This window comes from Tyto alba, unplaced genomic scaffold (genome assembly GCF_018691265.1).
Source record: "Tyto alba isolate M040663 unplaced genomic scaffold, T.alba_DEE_v4.0 Super-Scaffold_1, whole genome shotgun sequence".
Lineage (NCBI taxonomy): Eukaryota > Metazoa > Chordata > Aves > Strigiformes > Tytonidae > Tyto > Tyto alba.
The window spans coordinates 13,481,552-13,496,102 of record NW_024881261.1 but is presented as its reverse complement, the minus strand read 5'-3'; the positions used below and the strand labels follow the sequence as shown (position 1 = coordinate 13,496,102).

At 40.6% G+C, this 14,551-nt stretch overlaps 1 protein-coding gene across 1 annotated transcript in view; it reads left to right on the top strand.

Annotated features, from left to right (window-relative positions):
* Positions 1-14,551, top strand: part of SORCS3 (sortilin related VPS10 domain containing receptor 3) — a 307,228-nt gene that overhangs the window by 271,924 nt on the left and 20,753 nt on the right. Inside the window, exons 15-19 of the mRNA XM_042791658.1 lie at positions 15-132; positions 1,678-1,811; positions 6,018-6,131; positions 7,014-7,185; positions 13,906-14,092. Coding sequence (XP_042647592.1) covers positions 15-132; positions 1,678-1,811; positions 6,018-6,131; positions 7,014-7,185; positions 13,906-14,092 — 725 coding nt within the window. The remainder of the gene's footprint in view (positions 1-14; positions 133-1,677; positions 1,812-6,017; positions 6,132-7,013; positions 7,186-13,905; positions 14,093-14,551) is intronic.

Here is a 14,551-nt window from a genome sequence, read left to right as displayed (position 1 = left end):
TCTCCCATGCTCAGAGTTTTTGGGCACTTCAGTCTCCGTTCTGAATGGCAGCTGGTCAAGGTGGACTACAAGTCTATTTTCAGCCGAAGGTGTAACAAAGATGACTACCAAACCTGGCATCTTCATAATCAGGTATTCCCACTCTGTAGGAAGGGGATGATGGGGGTTCTTTTTCCCATACTCTGTGTTGCCAGGTAGGCATGTACTTGTTCTTTTCAGCAGAGCATATGGATTTTTTTGCATCCATCAAGTCACAGTTCTAACCTGTTGATGCTTTACTTCCCCTGAAGCATATGCATGAATAAACACAGGTCCAGTCTTCTCTGGGCAAGTTAGGGAGATTGTTAACTTCTTTTTATATGAAAATATTCCATTGCACCAGATGGATCTTTTTGCCCTCAGTGCTCAGGGCAATGTAAAATCTCACATTGTGATTGAATTGTAGGAGACATTGAACTCTTTGTAGCTCTGTCAGTGACTCATGAAAATAATTTTCTTTCACTGTGCCTCTATTTTCCCTTCTCAAAAATGAAAATAAAAACATTTATTCATCCTGCAGGTCCTGCAGGTGTCTGTAAAACTCTGGGGAGCCCTTGAATAAAAGACACCAGAGAAGACCAAATTATTTCATTCTATTCAAGGATACATACTTTGCTTTTCATATACTCTGGCTTATTTTCATGCTGGATAGATTTAGGTCCTGAAGCCACTAGAACTGAGAGAGCTCAGTACCCTCTGAAGATTACTGATGGGTTACTGGCCACCAGTATGATGTCCCTCTCCCTGCAGGGCAACATAACTAGAGCCAGAACTATTGGCATGGTGATACTCCTGAATGAAATCCATGAATTAGAAATAAGCATTAATTTGGAAAGGATGTATCAGATAACTGAAGTCATAGAATTGAATAAGTGAAAATAATGTAAATGAAACAAAGGCGAAGATGTGTGTAACCAGGCAGCCATCTTGGGAATCACTGTTAATGGGAAAGAGAAGTATTTCAATGAGGTGTTGTCTTTTTTTCTTACTTCCATGCAGGCAGATTATTTCTGCATCAGAGAAAGTTCTGTTTATAGCAACTCACCTAAATGTCAAATGTTTCTTTTAGATTAGCTACTCCCAGTAGTGTTCTTGGAAACTTCTGTATTCAAAAAGCCCAGTATAACACACCATCAAAATTATTTGACGTCTATAACGAAGCCAGCTCTACAAAGGAAAAAGGAGGAAAGCCAAGAATCCTGGGTTTCACACCTAGATTTTGGCCCTGCCCTGAGTTTCAAGCTTGGGCACTTCTTCCTGTAGTAGATTTCATCTGGCATGTGGAAGAAACCCTGGAGTACACCCACATTGTCTTTTCAGTTTAATTTGTAGTACTAGATACATTGGTGGATGCCTCCTGAAATATGGCATAAGTGGCTTCGATGGCTTGGGCACCCAGGCATTTTGGGCACATTGTCATTAGCATCCCAACTCAATTCTCTACTCATGGGTCCTCCCAGGGTGGCTTTTGAGTTTTCAAAGCCACAAAAAGGAGCTAGACTCTTAGCTCCCAACTCTCCCAGTGATAATTGCTTGCTTTCATTGCCTTTTGTGTCTTTTGACTAAACGCTCCTTTAGGACCCAGCTGCCACTACAACTCTGTTTTTCTTCCTTCTCTTGTTCCTTGGTTGCTGAAAGGGAGAGCCTTGTGTCATGGGAGAGAGGAAGATTTATAAAAAACGCAAGCCTGGAGCCCAGTGTTCCCTAAGTCAGGACTATTCCCAAACTGTTGTGTCTGAACCATGTGTCTGCGGTCAAGGGGACTTTGAGTGGTGAGTATGTGGCTCTGGGGACTTTTGCAGGGACTGTTCTTGTAGCACTGACAGTGGCCGAGCTACTTCCCAGACAGAAAACCTTGCAGAGAAACTGGGTCTCATGCAGCTTCATGGCTGCAATCATACCATATAGCATATATGTGATCTCCATACCTGTTATAAAGTGTCCCCTTCATCTGCAGGTCAGATTTGTTGATCTCCATGAGAAATCAAACCCTGGAATTGAAAAGCAGAAAATTGCAAGTACTGGTTGACATTTTTTTGTCCATTATTCTAGAAGAGTGACAGCCAGATCTCTTCTCTGGTCCAAAGCATGTCCCTTGCAGGAGAAAGAGGGAATTTCACTGTCCTCTCTTCCAAGGTCACTGAATAACTAGGGAGCAAGCTAGAAAAACATGCACATTTTTATCCTTATTCCACTGAATTCCTGCAACCATTTGTTGCTTTTTAATGATATTTTACTGAGAAATTTCTGAAAGGGATTCTGTGACATGACTATACACCCCACCGTTGTCAGATGTAGCTACTTGTTTTGCATAAATATTGGTGTTTCTAACTTAATGGGGCCATAATTTCCAAACTGCTTTAAGGTCACTTTGAAAGCAGCTTAAAAATAAAACAGGAAAAAATGAACCACTGTTTGATATTGCTTGACAATCAGGGATAAGAGATGGGAGAATGCATAACAGTCAGGATCTCTGCACAAGGAATTCCTACAGGGAACCTGCGATAGGCAATATTTCAAAGATTTAAGACTGTCAATAGCTGTGATGTTTGAGCTTAAACGATAAGAATGTCATTTAAATGGAATTTAAAATACCCTGAAAGCAGATCAGCTGAGAAAACATTTTCATTTTTATGGTAGGTTATCAGGATCAGTGTCTGATTCGGTGTTGGTGTGATTCCTGAAAACCACTTACCTTCGATTCTTCCTGAAGAGCTGTGAGGCATGAGATTTGCACACTTATTTGGACTTAGGCCAGAAGAGATTCACAGTTCTTTTCAGAACATAGGCACACTGAAATGCGGCAAAGATGAATAAAAAATATAGACCAAAGTGTTTTCTTGAATGTCGGAGTAGTTTGGCTCTAAGAGAGGTTCAGGGATATAGAGCAGAGATTTTCATCTTATCTGGATGGATGTTTAATTTGTTTCTAATGCCAAAATTACATCTGAGACTCCTTAGATTGACTCAGGAGATCCTTCCCCTTTGTTCTCATCATGAGAACTTTCAGAATGAATAGACTATCTTGCCCTGCAATATCTGCCCTTGGCATTGGCATATGCCTCTGAGCTGAACGAAGCACCAATCTCCAGAGATGCTTATGAATTTGCTCTTTTTTTTTTTTTTTTTTTTATTTTGTGGCTTTGTGCCTCACTAGCTTTCTATTCTCACAGTGAAGCTTGTCTTTTGTAAGCTGTAAGTAGAAAAATGTGGTAGCTAAATCGGCCTTAAGTGCTGTTCTACCTTGAAAAGGGTCTGCATCAGAATGCACCTTTTCAATCAGTTGATGTGTTCCTTGCATTTTTGCTTGACTTTCCCACTAACATGAGAGAATATTACTGTTAACCTTGTCAGTCCTGCAAAGGAAATGCAGTTAGAGGACAGTAAGCTGGCTTTTGTTTCAGACTCGGTGCCACCAACAGAATTGTTAACCAGCTTCCAATTGCAAAATCATTGTAGCTGGTGATGGAGGATCAGAAGAACCAGTTTTAGTTTAAGGGTGAATTTTGATGCAGGGCTGACTGGAAGAAGGTGTGTGGCAATCAGTTTGAAGAAAATACTAGTGGTGCTGGAAATGGGGCATCAAGCTTGATTATCTTAAAAGTGATTTTCAGAGAGGAAGGTTGACTTGTGACTTCTAAAGGATAAGACAGTTATTTAGTCAGTAGCAAGATATAGATTATTCTAGAATACAATTCATCTGCCTTCTTCTGGATGTCAATATGAGAAGGGGAGATGATGAGAAGTGCTTTTTCCCTCTGCTGACTAGAAGAAGGCTATAGCCAGGGACCTTATGGAGCTACATCCCCACTGTAGGTATCTACAGTTGGAAGGACAGCTCCGACTCTTTCATTTAATGCTTTCGAAAGGAAAGATGTCCACTCAACCTTTTCTGACTGGGTTCACAATTGCCCATTGTTCTTGGAAGCACTGAGTGGCCTGTCTCCTATGTGTGAACTGAGAAGGTGCTGTGGAGCGTCAGGGAAAAGAGGGGGGTCAGAAACTGGGGTTGTGTGAATACACTGACCAGCAGGTCCCAACAGACAGGCCCTTTTCTTCCTCAGTTAGTAGGTTTGGAGGCTGATTCTGGTCACAGAGCATCCCATGCTACTAGGTGTGATGACAGCTGCCTTTGAGAGCTGTGCAGACAGGGCAAATGACTGCAGGAGCCCTACAGCACAAGCCATGAGGGCTGTGCTCCCTCCCATTTGGTCACAGTGCCCTTGCCCCCGTCTGCCTTGTGTTGCAGTGCTATCTGTTTCCTGCTGTTAGGTATAAGGCTGATCTGAATTTCAGGGGCATAAATCATGATCCAGAGCCCCAGTTCAACAAATCCTCATGAGTCAAGATCAGGGGTGACTCCTGCCAACCCTCACAGTTATTTCCAAAAAAAACCCTGGCCCTTTTCTGACAGAGAGAATGGCAGAATGAATTCAGAAGTGTTAGTAAAGTGCTTGCTGATCTTTCTTTTCCCTCCTCCTGCTTCTTTATTTACTCTGTCAAGATAGCTTTCCTGAGAAAGACAGCACAGCAGCTGGACTTGATTATTTCCTTAACTTATGCAAACCCTGGGGCTTATGAGAAGGAAGGTGGGCAGCATGCGAGGTTTTAATATACATTTACCAGAAGTTAATGAACAAGCACAGAACCTTGAGGGCATACAGCAATGTTGTCTTTAATTTTATTAAATATTTATGCAGCTCTTTTCTTCTTTGGGGCAAAGTACAGCTCCTTCTGAATATTTTTAATTACCAAGTCACTGCCAGGCATTTTTGACTGTGCAGGTCGGACCCACTGAGAATGATTAAATTGAATGTTGAGAGAAAGAGCATTAGGGAATCTCCGAACCTTTTAAAGTAGCTTGCAGAATATTTGCCCTCTAAAAAAGGAACGGTAGCAGCCTGGGTCACTGGGGACATAGCACCATTTTGTCTCACCAGACCTCTTCCTAGAGACTTTCTATTGGCAATTCAGACTCTGAATAGGGGAAGGATAAAACTCAGAGTGTTCTAAAGGGCACAGAGAGCTTTCAAGGCAGTGGCTTCTGTAGTGTGTGTGTTTCCACAGAGGTTTAGTTTGTTGACATTTGTTAACCTGCTTCAGGCAAAAATCCAGAATCTCTTTTTGTTTGCCTCTTGAATTCAGTCTACTGATAAAGGCTATGCATAGAAACCAGATCCAGAGTCTATTAAAATTTATGGAAATCTTTGGATTAATCCTATTGCTTCATCATTGTATTGGCATGCAAAAGCAGTTGTAAAAAGAAGTCTTTGATGTGGTTGTATACACTTCCACTCTTTGGTGTTCCAAGGAAGCATCCATACCCAGGATTACCTTCCCCATGTGACAAAATACCATGTAATCCTTAGACTACGAAGTCGCCTGTGTTGTTTTAGTTTAGTGTTGGAAAAACATCAGCTATATTTTTCTTTCAGGCCAGTCATAGCTCGGTCAAAGTTCAGGGAGGCCATTAACATATGTACATCTACATGTCTTGGTTAGTTGTTCAGGAAGTGCTCCTAGTGTTTTATATTCCTAACAGCTTTGTTGGGAAAAAGTGGCATTAGATCTTGGAATAAGTCTGATTTGTTCTGAAAGCAAAGACTGCAAAAAGCAAGCAAACCAAAAAAAAAACAACATGTGAAATTATTGGAGATTAATAGGAAAAGAAATTAACAATACAGTTTCTTCTCTGAATCTCAGCCCATGTTGTGTTACCAAATGAAACACAAGTCCTCCAGTGTTCTGCAACGCTGGTAGTTCTGGTGTTGTCAGGTATCACATACCTTCTGTGAATTGTGTTCCTGCTGCTCAAACTAATCAAGCACTTTGTCTCTGGATGAGCCCAATCCATGATGTCATGCTATCCAGCAGAGAGCCACCAACACACACATGCTTTGGGAGCAAAAATGTCACCTAAAACTCCGAGCTAAACCTAGTGAATGGGTACAGTGATGCACTTACAATTGTCTCCATAGCGACTATGGATATGAGAGGCACAGCAACAATCAGTGTGTCCCAGCCTTCTGGTTCAGCCCATCTTCCCTGTCTAAGGAGTGCAGTATTGGTCAAAGCTACTTGAACAGCACTGGGTAAGTGAATCTTGCAGTCTCTCTGGTTTTCATGACCTTGCAGTAGACAAGGGAATCTGAATGGTTCTTTTTTCTGTGTCCCACCTGGCTCTTTTCCAGTCTTATTTGAGAGGTAATGTTTGCAGCAGCATCTGTATGGAACATTGCCTTGTTCCTCAGAGACAGGGAGAAGCACATTAACATAAGTGACATGTAGATATTGTATTGCTACAAAGTGATGTATGATCCCTGGAGCCTAGACTTGAAGCTCCCCTTTGCTGCAAAATTAAAACACGAATCAAGAAGGTCTATCTGAGAGACAGTTGAACATTTAAAAGGACAGGTTCAAGGTATTTTACATTGTTTTTCATTGAAGCTCTTCCTATCTTACAGCTCCTATTTATAACAGCTTCTGGGAAGACTCAAATGAGCAATTTTTAGCCTCTTTTTTTTTTTTTTTTTTTTTTTTTTTCCCTCTGCCATCTTAACTTTGTATATACTGTGCTTTGAGATTTCAGACAATCTACATGTGCTGGTTTCTCTAGGTTTTACCCAAAATACATGGCAAAGGTTGGTTTATTATGATAGTGTCACTTTGCAAATGCTATTCTATTGTGCAGTGGGGATACTCTGAAACTGTGGTTGCACTGACTGGTGCAAAATTGCAGTGTTCCTTCTCGGTCAGTGCAGGACCTGCAGACTTTTCAAGGCTCTTTGTTTGTCTTTCTCCAATTTACTAAAGCGTTCTGTTTCTTTGATTCTTCCTTTTAGTGATAGAATCATCCAGGCAGTTAGCCTTTGAAAAAACACATGCGTTAATACGGAGAAACAAAACAAAAAGGAAACAAAGACACTTTTCTGCCCACCACCTGAGCCCAATCTCATTTTCTTACTGTTCACCAGGTACCGAAGGATTGTGTCAAACAACTGCACCGATGGCTTATGGGAGAAGTACATGGCCAAGATGGAGAAATGCCCTGGAAAAGCACCTCGGGGCTTGCAGATCGTCACTACTGATGGAAAGTTGGTCACAGAGCAGGGTCACAATGCCACCTTCATCATCCTTATGGAAGAGGTGTGTTAGTATGGGCAAACTTTCCATTGCACGGCAGAGCTGGCATTCTTTTCCTTAATCTGTCAGTCCACTGAGAGGAAAACAAAAATCAGTATTTGGCTGGTTATCTTGTCTGTCAGTGATGATGAAGCCAACACTGAAGAAAGATAGATCTGGTCAAAAGTGTATTTCTCTACTAGCTTCTTGCTGCCTCCAGTGAACTGCAGTTTATGAAGTTTGTGAGGCAGAAATGGTATCTCTGTGCTTAATAATTCTGTTTCTGGGATGAAAAGCTTTACCTGAAGCTTTGCTAGGAAAGGTTAAGAACAGTGGGTAACATTTTCAGACTCATGGGAAGCAGTGAGGGACATTATTGTTTTGCAGTAGGAATTGAGCCTCCTCAAACCACCTCTGAGCTTCCCAGCCTTTATCTATTTTATTTATTTATTGGTATGATACCCTGTTTAGCCGAAAGTAGCATAAGTGATACCAGGCCATGCTTGTGCCTGAAGCATCAAAATATTGAGACACATCTGGTGATCTCCCTGAGTCAGGTACCCCTCTGTTTGGCAAACGTGTACAGTGCAGCCTGTGTCACCAAAGCGCTTGGTATGTATTCAGTGTGACAGGAGGGATTTTCAAATGATCTTATGCCTCTTCTTGTCTGTGATTTGCTTTGGTGTTTAGGGACATATGTGACTGCACCACAAAAAATCCTGCTGTATTTGCAGCTATGACATTCTCCTGCTGGCTTCTGACTGCCCATGGAAGGTGTCATTGGAGGTCCTACGCTGATTTTCCCAGAATGGATTGTGTTACATCTGTTTTCTGGTTACAAAGAAGGGTCAACTCACAACCTCACTTTTAACATCATTGGATGTATCATGAAGGGCAGCCAGGTAGTGAGGTGGTGTTAGAGAATCACAAGTACATTTTGTTGTCTACTCTGTCCTGTGTCCTTCGTTTTGGGACAGTACCTGGAGACAGCTGGGATTCAGACATGTCATGGTCACCAGCATAAGAATAATGACACCAGGACAGACTAGATGCCTATCTCCTAAGTATTCTGCTCTCACAACAAGCAACATTAGGTCTCTGGGGAAATCATATTAGAAACAGTGCCGGCCTAGTGTCCCTTCCCCTCCCAGTCCCAGGAGGAGCCTCCTGTGGCAACTTAGATCTTCAAGAGTACAAGAAGCTGTTGTAAAACTGAGCATACTGCCATGGAGAAGTTTTTTCTCATGATACCTTGTGGTTTGTTTGTTTTGTTGGTTTTTTGTTTTTTTTTTTTTTTTTTTAAACACACACACACTTCTATTAATTTAAATTCTTACACAGTAACTAAATATTTCATTGAGACCACACTAATCTTGACAGGGCCTCTTTACATACTTCATTCGAGGTTCATGCATGCTCTGCTTTTATACAAAGTGGAATTCTTGTCTACCTGGCTGATTCTTTTATATTCTGCAGACTTGACATGGTAAGATGATTTGTATAGACACTGTGAGTGGGAGTTCAGAAAAGAACAGACATAATCTAAAAATTAGGAATCTAGTAGTAATTTATTAAGGAACTCAAGTGGAACTGCTGCATACAAAGAATGATAAACAGATGGGGAATAAGGCAGCAGTCAAGATAGCTGAAGAGTGGAGTCTTTACAAGGCTTTAGAGATTGAAGAGGCAGCTGAATAAATATGTGAGGGCGTTCACTCTGTCCTTTGTTGAAAAATAAGGATACTTTGAAAAACATTTAATTGAAACAGTTTTTTTCTAAGGGGAGAGGATTTTCAAGAATGTGTCTTTGTGGGTGAACAGTTTTATTCCACAGAGAGTTATGTGTTGAGTTTGTTTCTTAAAAGAATAGACATTTTAAGAGGGGGAAAAAAAAAAAAAAAAAAAACGAACACTGAGATTTTGGGAAAAAACTATTCCAGTCTTTCAGTATGAACCTGAGACAAATTAGTTGTCCTCAAAGTATTACTTATTAGTTGGAAGAAATAATTTCTGTAGAAGTATTATTACATACCTTGATGTCATAAAGATTCATTCCTGCCTCCCTCCACCATCAGCCTCTTTCCTGCTGGGTTGTTTTGCACCTATGTCTACACACACCTTCTGAGCCAAATAGTCTGACAAGCTCTCCTGCAGATACAGCTGTGTGGTCTCCATTCAGCCTTCCTACTGTTTCAGACTAACCCTGATCAACAACTTTGTGATTAGCCTTTCTACCTTCTAGTACACACCCTCAGTATATTGGTGTGACTGACCTTTATGCTGTACAATGATAAATGATGACTTAATAGTCATCATAGTTAATTGAAAACTAAATTTCTCAGGATTTTTAGATTTACCTTTGGTAATATTGTTCACAGTGATAATTCAGAATACATGTGTGGCAATGGCAATAGACAGAGAAATGCAGAATGACTGATGATTTTGCTGTGTTTTTATAAGTATGGGGCTGGGCTAGGATTTGGGCTATGTATGCATGCAAGGGAATATGAGGAGAGAAACATCTTTTTTAACCTTTTTTTTTAATCCAAGTTTTAACTTAAGCACAAAGAAATAATAGACTGCCAAATTGCTATTGTACAGAGTTGTGTTCTTGACCAGATCTATGAATCTGGTTTTGTACCTGATCTTCTCCAGGCATCCCCAGGTCTCCTCTGAAGGGTACATAAACTCCCCTTAGGCCTAAATGGTTGTTTATGTGACAGCTCCAGTTACTGCGCTGTTCTTTTCCCTTCTCTTGTGTTATTCCATCTCACAGGTTCCTTCTTTAAGTAATTACAAGGTGATGGCAAGGCTTTGTAACAGGGCTGTAATTGCAAGTGAGTTGAGAAGGCAAGCAGTGACTGTTCAAAGAACAAACCAGAGCAAGTACTGGAGCTGTGCACATTTGTCAGAAGATTGCTAAACTGTGTTTATAGAATGAGACAGCCACATCCATGTCATATTTTTATGCAAAGAATTTGAAAGCTTCATTAGGAAAATCAAAAGACATTGTATATACATACTCCACTCCCCACTCTGCCCCAAGTATTTGTTGGATGTAGTATAGCCCTCCTGAAATCAGGGGTTTGGCTCTTAACTTCAGAAGGCCAACATCTGAACCACTGTTCTGTCTCTACAGTTTTTGTCACTTTGCTAGTGTGGCTTCTGGGAAGCAAAACTTTCCCAGTCTAGTCGTGATGAGGAGATGACTTTGAAGGGCTGTTCCATGGAAATACTCCTCTCCGTCCATTCCACTACCCTTTTCCTGCTCTCAGATTTCAGTAAGCAGATCTCCAATCTTCATGACAGACGTTAGCTTATTCCCTTTTGGTAGTTTATGGTGCTGAAAGCAATAAAATGTGCTATTTGAATACATACAGAGAGCAATGATTTTTTTTTTTTTTCCATTTGAAATGCTTCCATTTTGTTTCTATTTTAATTTATATTCAAAAACTCCAGAATATCTGACATCATGTGTGGAGCTAGCACTCTCGTTTAATGTTTTATATGCTGGATACGGAGTTATGGAAAGGAGAAAGAAAACATGATTAGTGTGATGGGCAGGCTTTGCATTGAAGACCCAACTCTCATAACTGGGTGAAAAGATCATCTGCTACTGTTTAGTCATGAAAAATCTGTTCCCCCTTCTCCATGTCAAACCTTCTCATTTCAGGTAGAATCATATTGGAGAAGCAAGGAATAAATAGAAGAGAATTGTAAGACACGAGAGAGGAGCTGCTGTGATGGGTGCAAGAGATTTGAGCCTGAGATCACCAGTGATGAATCCAGCCCAGATCAAATTTTTATCCTCTGTTCAGTGTCTTCCATATGAGATGAACTTGTGGTCTTAGTACATTCCCTTGAGAAGTGGTTTTGAAAGGTTTAACATGCTGTAGGAGCTTTTCTGTTGAATATCTGAATATCCCAGGAGTGTAATTTTGCCCCTGCTAGAAAATTTTCTACAGTGACTTAGAAAACTCTCTTTCAAAAAGATGTTATTGACTACTCAATATTATAGATAGGTTTTAGTGTCACTACCATTGTAGTCCTCTATGTTTTCTTTTTGGATTTTACTGTATTTTTAATGCCCTAGTAGGTTAGAGGTGAAAATGTTGTCCTGATCAAGTCAGTAGCTGAAACTCCCCTGGCTCCTGTGGAATGGGAATGATGGAGCAAGGACGGAGAGAGATCTAACGTATTATAACCAAATATCCATCTTTCAAATAGTACGTGTGGGTATGTATACACTCAAGTCAAATTCACATCTGAAAAATACCCTTTCTACACGCTAATTTGTTAATCCAGGCACAGACTATGAGGAAGATAAAGTCTGTGGGGCATGCTGCAGTACTGATTATCTACACAGGAGATCTGCTTCAGTGTAGTCTGGCTTCTTGTATGTGCTCCCAGGTTTCCATCCAGAAGACAAGATCAGGTGCACTTTCAAGACTGAGACCGGTAACAGAACACAGCGTCCTGCCTGTGTCAGTACTGTAATTGCCACTTACACAGGCTAATGACAACTGCCAGTGAGACAGCAGCTCCAGTGAGGTTGGAGTCAGTGGTAGGCAAGAACTGGGACCCCTTTGCCTTTCACAGATGATTCTAACTCTGAAGGAGCATTTGTTGTGCACTTTTGGTCTCAGTTGCTGATAATGTGGGTTAGAACAGCCTGTGAGCTATTTAATCATGATTTAAAGGCCGCTTTTTCCATGATCCAGACAATATTCTGCCTTTATCCTGACTGTCCTGGGATGATAAGAAGTCTTGATCCAAAATGGATCTGTGCTATGTATGAATGTGCTTGGACCATATGAAAAATTGCTTATCAATGTGAGGTTCATAGTCAGAATTTAGGCTGCAAGCCATGTGTTTTTGCTGCACACAGATAAACTTGAAAACTACTGCTCAGAGGAAAGCTGGTGCTGTCAGCTCTAAAACTTTTTGGGACTGTCACAGGTGTGGTTATCCCAGGCAATCTTTTCCATTTGTCTGATCTGCACAGTTTTTCTAAGAAGTCAAGGTTTCTTTTGTGCAATACCTGAGCCAGAGGCTTTAGTGAAATCTGTGAGTTCAATGGTCTGTTTCAGTGAGCCCAGTGGGTGTAGGACCCTGCAGGATTTGAGCTGGCTGTGAAGGGATTGGAGGTACATCAGAACTGGCTGTGAGTTACATGGTTATTTCCCTCCCTTAGGTCAGTCTGTACTAGAACTGCACATTATCTTTGATCCCGACTCTGTGTATTTACAACTATAATGCAGTTTATGAGATGGCCATGAAATATTTCTGAATTTCCTATTTAAAAAAAAACAACCAAAGAAACCACAGTTAAATTTAGGAGTGGAGATTTTTCGATTTTTTTTTTTTTTTTTTTTTTACTTTGGTATCTCACTTTTATCCTCAGTATGTCTGGGGATCAGTTTCAGTTTTGGACTAGGAGCATCTCCAAAAAGTAGTGGTATCTTCTTCACCCATAGTGAATACAGTGGAGACCTTTCATGAAAGAAAATTACTTGGACCAATATATCTTGTATATATGCAAAAATCTACAGGTTTTTAATCTGAGGTATAGTTTTATTTCAGTTTTGTGAAATCACTGCAGTGGGCTTTATCTCTGTTTAAATTAGCCTTGTTTTGTGTTACTTTTAGTCAGCTGGGGACAAGAATAAAATAAGACTCCAAGATACTGAAATAACAGACACTTCTACAGTTCGACTAGAGTAGTTCAAAGCATTATTTAAATTAAAACAGTGCAGCTGCTGCCTCTAGACAATACCTGCAATGCTGGAGCATCTTGTCTGTTGTTCCCTCCTTCGTTTAACAGCTGTCATTGACCGTAATCCTAGAAGGGATTTTTTCATCATCTGCTTCATTCTCCTGTGTAACCAGGCCTTATCTCTGTGTTGACTGATATTAGACAAAAACTGTCAGTCCTTGATGTGGGACTCAACTTGTATAAATTCAGCCATTCTGCAGTTACATGTCTAGCTGAAACTAGTCATCTAGATTCTATCATCAGGGTGCAGGAATGGATATTTGCAGAAGATGATTCATGTCACCTGTCTCAGTTATCTTAGGATGGAATGTGTTGATCTCTTGTTGTCTTTCTTTCTCTTTCACTGACTATACAAGAAGCCTGGTAAACTAGCTTAGACTAGACTTAAGAGCATCTCGGCGACTGGGTTCTGTTTCTTTGGAAAGTACTGGAGAGGCACTTCAACCATTATCCTGTCTCCAGGGTGTTCCTGATGCTCCCACGTGAATGTGGGAATTGCTCTCCAATTAACATCTAGCCTACCATCAGTGGAGTGACTCCCATCTCACTGCCTCTGATGGAGGTACTTGTTGGACACTACCCATTCAATGAAAGGCTGTATAAAGCCCTGGCCACTTCAGTGACACAAAATCCCCAACCATTCATTGCATTGGATTATTCAAATATGGTCCCCTTGATATATACACATTTGGCACTCTGCGCTCCCAAAATGTCTAAACCCAAGAAGGTGGAATAGTATCTCTTTACAGGTGTAAATGTTGAGCTATTCTAAGTGTTGCTCGTACATAATTACCTGGTGTTGATTTGAGTTTGTCCACTTGGGGGACTGACAGAACAAAACTAGGCTTTTTTTGGGAAAGATACGAGTTTGTGTCCATGATAATGAAATGGAACTGAGAACTGGAATGGAAAGTAATACAAATCACTCTTATCAGCCCAGTTTCCTAATCCAACCTTCTCTGTTGCAGGGTGATCTCCAAAGGACAAATATTCAGCTTGATTTTGGAGACGGCATTGCAGTATCCTATGCTAATTTCAGCCCTGTTGAGGATGGCATCCGGCATGTGTATAAGAGTGCTGGAATCTTTCAGGTGACAGCATATGCAGAGAACAGCCTGGGCTCTGACACTGCTGTCCTCTTCCTGCATGTAGTCTGTAAGTACTTACAACTGCTAGTTTCCTTAGGTAAAAACCTGACATCACTGAAAATTCCTGCAACTTCAGTGAGGCCTAAGAATACATGCAAACCCACCTACATATGCAGATCATGCTCTTCCAAAGGCTTGGACCTTTAGACATTCTTCTGTCTTGTTAAGTAGACTTTATTGAATGAAAAGGAAGGGAAGAAAAGTTTGAAAATGTTTCTTGGGCTTTCTGAAAGAATTGAAGACCAAACTGCATATGAAAATAAGGCCAAATATGTATTTTTAGTGATCTTCTAATACCAAGAGGTTTAGATCAATCTACTAAATTTTGAGTCAGTTATTCAGGATTTGGGAGTTTATAGTGCTTATTAAATAAAAGAAAACCATTATGCTGAGCATACTTCCTGGGATATGAATGTTCTGAGGTCTAATGTGCTACTTTTTGTATTGCATGTGTTTGACATGCATC